At 32.3% G+C, this 7,935-nt stretch overlaps 1 protein-coding gene across 1 annotated transcript; it reads right to left on the reverse strand.

Moving 5' to 3' along the window:
- Positions 1-973: 973 nt before the first annotated feature.
- On the reverse strand, positions 974-5,933 carry LOC108192223 (putative F-box/LRR-repeat protein 9). Its single transcript, XM_017373202.2, has 2 exons — positions 5,616-5,933; positions 974-1,628 (listed from the first exon to the last, which is right to left on the reverse strand). The coding sequence occupies exons 1-2, from the start codon at positions 5,927-5,929 to the stop codon at positions 974-976; spliced, it is 969 nt and encodes a 322-aa protein (XP_017228691.1). The 5' UTR covers positions 5,930-5,933.
- Positions 5,934-7,935: the final 2,002 nt, after the last annotated feature.

Raw genomic sequence — 7,935 nt, forward strand, 5'->3', positions numbered from 1 at the left:
ATTCAAAATTATAATAACAATGAGGATGTTGATAATAAAATAAAATGAATAAGTTAGAGCGTACCTTTTTCGTTGAAATAAAACCAGGATAAAATCTTGTATTCCTTTATCGAAATAAAACTCGGGCAGAGACTCGTGCTTCTTCGTTGAAATAAAACCCGGATAAAATCTTGTACTCCTTTATCGAAATAAAACTCAGGCAGAGACTTGTGCTGATAACGTGTTATAAACTAAGTAATATAATTATATATTAAAAGACGCAAAGGTAAAAAGGCAGCAACCAAAATACTAAGTAAACTTGTATATTTTCTTTCTTTTCAACTTGCACAAACCAGATGCACAGCCTCGTTTATATAGGCAAACTAAACGCGTGCATTTACTGCGTTCACATACACAAATTTATTACCTGCTATTGGGACTATGAAATACAGTTCATTTCCTTAACCGAGTAAACATTAGATGGCTTTGACAATCATCCTTCTTTCACATTACAACAAGAATGTAATAATTACTATTCATTCTCCTCGATTGGACAAAAACATTAGTAGTTTTTCCAACAACCACATGCCAGAAATGTACCTATATATATTTGCAGTGATACAAAAGAAACATTAGTAGACACCCGAATCGACAACTCAACCTTTTATGCATCATATATGGTAATCTTGGGCTGCCCAATTTGTCAACTCCATTTTAGTTAACCGCCTACCAATACAAGTAACATGTTTCTACTTCTCAGGCAACAGCGGCACCTACATTGGGCTGACAGATGTTAGTGTCAAATGCCTGATTAACTTAATCAAAAAGAGGCTGACAAAACTAGAATGTAGACCACCATATGATAGAAGAGGAGAGACGTAAAGAGCATCAAACAGTAAATTTGCATGAACATTATCCACATTTCACCAGAAGATTAAAAAAAATCCTAACTTCCACATACTAATAACAACAAGCTTCGCATACCATCAAACATTTAACATAAGTCAGAATCTATGTCACTGCCTCCAGAGTTTTCATTATAATCATAGTCATCATTATAATAATCATAGCCATCACTGTGATATCCATAGTCATCAGGGACAATCTCAATATCAGATAGTATATAACGATCATCATCATCGTAGTAGTAGTAGTCGTCGTCGCCGTTAGAGTACAACGCATAAATGTCATTTAGTGCAGAGTCCTCGGTGGAGTCATATGGGAGCCTGAGATACTTCATCCGGTGAGATAGACATCTTATTAAAGCAGGTTCAAGGTTACCAGCTTGGAAACATTGCCTTATGTCAAGAGATTCGAGATGAGGGCAATTCTTAAGAATGGCAAGCAAACCATTCCTCGTAATTGTATTTCCAAAGAGCTGCAGATGGCATAATCCAGGCATGTTTTCTGCAATAGCTAGAGCATTCTTGTCAAACCCAATACATTGTTCTTTATTACCGTGGTAGTTCAATCTGAATGTTTTCAGCTGAGGGCAACAATGCCCTATAGCTCGAACAACGTGCTTAGATATATCAATGCAGTAGAGATGGAGCTCATCTAACTTTGGAAGATTATAAACCACTTTAAGCAATCGTTCAGCTGTAATTTTCTTGCAAGATGCAAGATGTAGACATCTCAACTGGCTTGATCTGTAGAAAAAAAAGGAAGACGATGAAGTTAGTATTTAATACATGTATGTATGTATATATACATGTATATATAGTTGCACCGTACAAAGAACCCCATTTACTTGTATATATACATGTATGTATGTATGTATGTATATTAACCTTTACGAGGCTTCCATTATCTGCCAATTTCTGAAAATAGTTTAAAGTTTTTAAAGATTTTTTGCTGACAGATTTGGGAACGAACACCAAAACAGAATAAGATTCATCAGAAGGTGCAATATGATCCTAATACATATTTCATCCAAATGAATCAATACATAATAGCAGAAATTTCGTCTATAGTCTACTTCATCTGCCTAAAATATCTTATTACCTCTTCCTTAAAAACTGATATATCTTCTGCCTAAAATATCTTATTACCTCTTCCTTAAAAACTGATATATTTTCACTCTCAATCTCTCTTGTATGGGTAACATTAATGGGTAAAGATTAAATTAACCAACAAAATGGAAATATAAGTACATAGAAAAAAGAGGAAGGAAGGAGAAAGTGTGGTTGTACATGATGTGCTCATATATTATAGGTGGCAACTGGGAATTCATTAACTTCCCTCTTTGCGCATTAGAGAAATCATAGAGATAATAGTAAGCATACGACTAAAGTGCCCTAGGTATCTTTCTTAATTTAATTTCAGTATTAATGCATCCGAATTTAAAGTTTTATTGTTCCTATAATCTCTATTCTTCTCCAACATATATTGGTCATTAAGGTGCAACTTTCATCGATGAATCAGGGCCAATTAAAAAGCACCCTATTCCTTATGCCATACAATTTAACCATTCATTAATTTCAAATTTCATATCTCATAACGAAGCCATAGTCCAAACTCCAAAATACCATAAAAAATCAATTAGTTTGTATTCAGTTCAAGAGATTTATGTTGTCGAGTATTTTCAAGAGTATCGTTCGCAGGGAAGGACTGATATCAACACTAATTTCAAGTCTTTTATCTCTTATGATTTAGAAGTGTGGAGAAGAATTTGGTGGGTTTTTATATATCACTAATTAATATAATAATAAATAAATATAATAAATATGAGAGAAAACAACCCAAGAATTAGATTTCTTCAATGGCTATCATGAATATCTAATTTGTGTCTCTTGTTTGTTATAAACAATCCTTCTAATATTTATAAAATCCTCTCCCAAGGTAGATTATAATGCCTACAATTATCCATTAAAAGCCACTCCCATGGTAAATCAAAGAACACTTGTAAACTATTAAGAACCAAGGATTTTATGTCTCACAATTCTCATATCAATCTCCCGATCTAATACTCAAATTGTGTCCATCATATCATGTACTAGAATTATAACTCCTCTCCCGATTCGTTATAACTCCTAGAGATTCAATTAAAAGTTAGCTACTCTTTTAATTGTATAAAGCGCTCAATGACAGATTAACAAATCAAGAGAAAACACAATCCAACTAAACAAACATAATAAGCCAAAGAATACTACCTAACTCTTGGATCAAAGGATTAGCTACTCATGAATAGATCAAACAAATATATATTTATAAAACAAACAAAGAGCGTAAGAATTTAAGTACGAAGAATACAACTTGATGAAAGTGCTTGAAGTCCGGATGAATCCCTTCACTCCTTCTTCCAATATCTCTCCTTTTCTCTCTAGAAAGGCTATCTCTATATTATTCTATATGATACAAAGTTAGTTGTCTCTAATCTCTATCAAAACCCTAATATATATAAGAGTTTTCTTAATTTACAAGAAAATAAAATAATATCCTAAAACGGGTTGGATTCTGATGCTGAAATTCGTAGACTGCTGTTCAGGCCTGATTCTGGACTGATCCAGTTGCCTTTTGATATCTGGACCACCTTAAACTTGTAGAAAATTCCAATATCTTCGCGTGGGCTATTAAATCGCCCAATTCTGACATCCAGAACTCAAGTTACGGCCCAAACAAGATTTGCTTCGCTGGCTATCCATAAAGTCCGAATTTCCATCTGATTAAGCCCAAATAAGCTTGATTTAATCCAACTTTAAGAATATTTATTTTCCTGAAATTAAACACTTAAAATCAATTAGTAATAACCCGATTATTTACAAAATACTAAAATTATGGGAATAAAATCATATAAAAACATATATAAATATATGCTCTATCAAATATCCCCACACTTAGTCTTTTGCACGTCCTCGGGCAAATAAAATAAATAACACTAACACCTAATAGATATATACCACTTCCGTAGGTGATCACGGTTGCATTTGGCATATGCAACAAGCCCTTTAAACCCCTAGGCAGCCCTAGTGGACGAGTAAGGTCTCGTGAGGGTTTATAGTGAATGTACCCACAAAATCCATCTAGCTCATGTAATAATAATATAGTAATAAATATGAGAGAAAACAACCCAAGAATTAGAGTTCTTCAATGGCTATCATGAATGTCTAATTTGTGTCTCTTGTTTGCTAAAAACAATCCTTCTAATATTTATAAAATCCTCTCCCAAGGTAGATTATAATGCCTACAATTATCCATTAAAAGCCACTCCCATGGTAAATCAAAGAACACTTGTAAACTGTTAAGAACCAAGGATTTTATGTCTCACAATTCTCATATCAATCTCCCGATCTAATACTCAAATTGTGTCCATCATATCATGTACTAGAATTATAACTGCTCTCCCGATTCGTTATAACTCCTAGAGATTCAATTACAAGTTAGCTACTCCTGTAATTGTATAAAGCGGTCAATGACAGATTAACAAATCAAGAGAAAACACAATCCAACTAAAAAAACATATTAAGCCAAAGAATACTACCTAACTCTTGGATCAAAGGATTAGCTACTCATGAATAGATGAAACAAATATATATTTATATCACAAATCAAGAGAGTAAGAATTTAAGTACGAAGAATACAACTTGACGAAAGTGCTCGAAGTCCGGATGAATCCCTTCACTCCTTCTTCCAATATCTCTCACAAGTGCTTCTCTCCCTTTTCTCTCTAGAAAAGCTATCTCTATATTATTCTATATGATACAAAGTTAGTTGTCTCTAATCTCTATCAAAACCCTAATATATATAAGAGTTTTCTTAATTTACAAGAAAATAAAATAATATCCTAAAACGGGTTGGATTCTGATGCTGAAATTCGTAGGCTGCTGTTCAGGCCTGATTCTGGACTGATCCAGTTGCCTTTCGATATCTGGACCACCTTAAACTTGTAGAAAATTCCAATATCTTCGCGTGGGCTGTTAAATCGCCCAATTCTGACATCCAGAACTCAAGTTACGGCCCAAACAAGATTTGCTTCGCTGGCTATCCATAAAGTCCGAATTTCCATCTGATTAAGCCCAAATAAGCTTGATTTAATCCAACTTTAAGAATATTTATTTTCCTGAAATTAAACACTTAAAATCAATTAGTAATAACCCGATTATTTACAAAATACCAAAATTTTGGGAATAAAATCATATAAAAACATATATAAATATATGCTCTATCAATTTACTACAATTCTCACTAGATCCAACATGTAATCTTCTGAATAACCATCTTAGTACATTTGAATATAAGTTCACAATCTAAAGCGGCTAAGATTCATCCATCTATGATACTCATAAAATAAATGCGTACAACGTATCCAAATTTTAAATTAGCGGGTTCAAAATATAAACATCAAATTTGATGTATAAATTTCATTTGGGTTAGGTTTCCTGATATAAGAATCCAGATCATGTCAGGTTAGTATCCAGGTCAAGTAGTACACTAACACAAATTAAATTGTCAGGTCGAGGAGTAAAATGAAGAAAGTATGATTGATATAACAAGAAAACACCAACTCCCTCTTCTCCATTGATTTTTTATTCGTTATTTAATTGAAATTGAAATTATACTTCCAATTGGAACAAAATTCAAAAAATATTAAGCAGATGCAAAAAATGAAAACCGACATGAAAACCATAATTGAATACCTTCGCAAAACATAATTAAGATGACGATCATCCGCAAAATAAGTGATGGAAAACAGGGCCAACTGTCCACAGCTCAACTCTACCACTTTGCGAGCTATATATTGGACAATATAGTTTATAACCTCATCCGGGTCACCCGTGTACCAAAACTCCACGACCCGGTATAAATTAGGGTCGGAGCAGATCCGACGCCACATTTTGCACACTTTCCGAGCACTCAGCAGCAAATCAATTGCGCCTAATCGCCTAAGTATCGATTCTGTCAGCTCCGCCGGAACATCCTGCCAGCTCCGCCTTTTTGAGGTAGACGCCATTCAAGTCCGGGGCGCAGTGTGGTGTTGCTTCAATTTCAACTCATTATTGTATTTTTCTTTAAAATTAAAACGCTTGTAAAAGAAAATTTGTAAAATAAATGATAAATTATTGCAAAAATCTAGGATTGAAAAATTAAAAATAAATAATCGAAGGCCCCATTTTATCAAAAAATGTGTGTCCAAGAATATATTAAAATTCAAATAATATATTTTTTATGGACGGTGATTCGTTACATTTGATTGCAGATTTTGATGATAAATTTTTATCTTTTCTTGTTATGATAAAAAGACTAAACATTTAAAAAGTATGTTTAAATTTTATGATGATTTGATACTGCACTCACACAAACAAAATATATGAATATAAAAATTATATTATTTTTTTATAATAAAGAAATCATGGAAAATGGTTCAGAGCGTAACAAGAAAAAATAATGAATAAGCGATATGATCCAAATCGCGGACAAAAGACAGGAGCCCATATATTCATATAAAATATTAAAGAGAAATTTACAAATATATACAATTTTTTAATTTGTGTTTTCCGTTTTACTACTACTCCCTCCATTCCAATAGGTTATATACATTTGGTGTAGACACGGAGAACAAGAAAAAGTGTAAAAATGAGTAAAGTTAGATGAAAAGTGGGTAAAGTGGCGGGCCCATTTGTATTTAATTAGAGATTTGTGATAGTGGAGGAAAGTAGTGGGTGTAATAGTGTTTATGTTATTATAAAATAAAGATAGTGGAAGAAAGTAGTTGGTGTAATAGTGTTTTACATTATTAAAAGTTGTTATTTTAGGAATGTATAGAAATGATGGTACATCCCAAAGAGGAAACTGTATGAAAATGACTCGGACTGAGGGAGTACTAACTTATTGTTTCAGTTCTATATTATCTTTTTATTATTACTAGCCTTTAACCCGTGCGAAGCACGAGCGGTTATATAATTCGTAATTTATTTTTTATAATTTATTAGTATTTTAATATTAATGAATTGAACTTTAATTAAATTATAAACCAACAGATTACATTTTCTCACGGAAATTTAGTTTTTACAATCTATTATCTATTTAAAAATATTATTTTGTTATTAATATGAGACGATTTATTATTTAATTAATTTTAACGTATATTTTTCATATTTCGTATATCTTCATATGTATGAAAAAATGATATTTGTCGTGTAACCAATTTAGAGTTAGAAAAAATTATGTAATTATTTGTGTTTGTATTGATATTAAACATGTTAGAATTCGAAATAGTAATATGAAGGTTCTTGTTTGAAAAAATATTCAAAATTATATATTTATAATTTTATTTAAATGTCATTATAATTTTTTTATTGAAATAATAAAGCACGCCGAAGGCTCAAAGGGTATATGCGTGTGGTAAGCCCAAGGCTCGAAAGTTATATGCGTGTGGTGTTTTGGATCGATTTAAGACTTGTATTTATTATGAGATAGATTTTTCGTGTTGTAATTTATTTAAAACTTGTACTTATAAGAGATAGATTTCTAGTCTTATAATTGTTTAAAACTTGTACATATTAAGAGATAGATTTCTATTGTGATTCTTTTTTATTTTAGCAAGATAATAATATAAAAATGACTAAAAGAACATGACCAAACCAAAAATATGAACAAAATTTAGGAGTACAATTTATATCCATGTTAGATTATTATAGTATAGTATAGATTACCCTGCCCTCGTCTTCTTTAATTTACCATTTTCAAAAGTACGACCTCTTCTTCTTCAACTCTCTATCTCCCCTGACCTGTCTCCTTCTTCTCTCTTTCACGGCCGCTCTCCCTTTCCACTTTCCTGAATCTCTCTCACTAACGATGTCAACACAGCTTCGATCACAATCTCATGAAGGCGTTGCGATTTCACGACATTATTGAATTGAATCATCGACCATAGTTTCTCTCATTTAAACAGTTTCAAACTTATGTGTCATATTAGTTTTTCTCCTTCGGTTGATTGGCCCCGCAGGGGAAGTTTCA

This window comes from Daucus carota, chromosome 2 (assembly GCF_001625215.2).
Source record: "Daucus carota subsp. sativus chromosome 2, DH1 v3.0, whole genome shotgun sequence".
Taxonomy (NCBI): Eukaryota; Viridiplantae; Streptophyta; class Magnoliopsida; order Apiales; family Apiaceae; genus Daucus; species Daucus carota.

What these genes read in the sequence shown, in the direction of transcription:
- LOC108192223 (XM_017373202.2), bottom strand. Translation starts at nt 5,929, where the DNA reads ATGGCGTCTACCTCAAAAAGGCGGAGCTGGCAGGATGTTCCGGCGGAG. An exon ending in CTTAATTATGTTTTGCGAAG is followed by an intron (nt 1,629 to 5,615) that starts GTATTCAATTAT and finishes TTTTTTCTACAG; the next exon opens with ATCAAGCCAGTTGAGATGTC.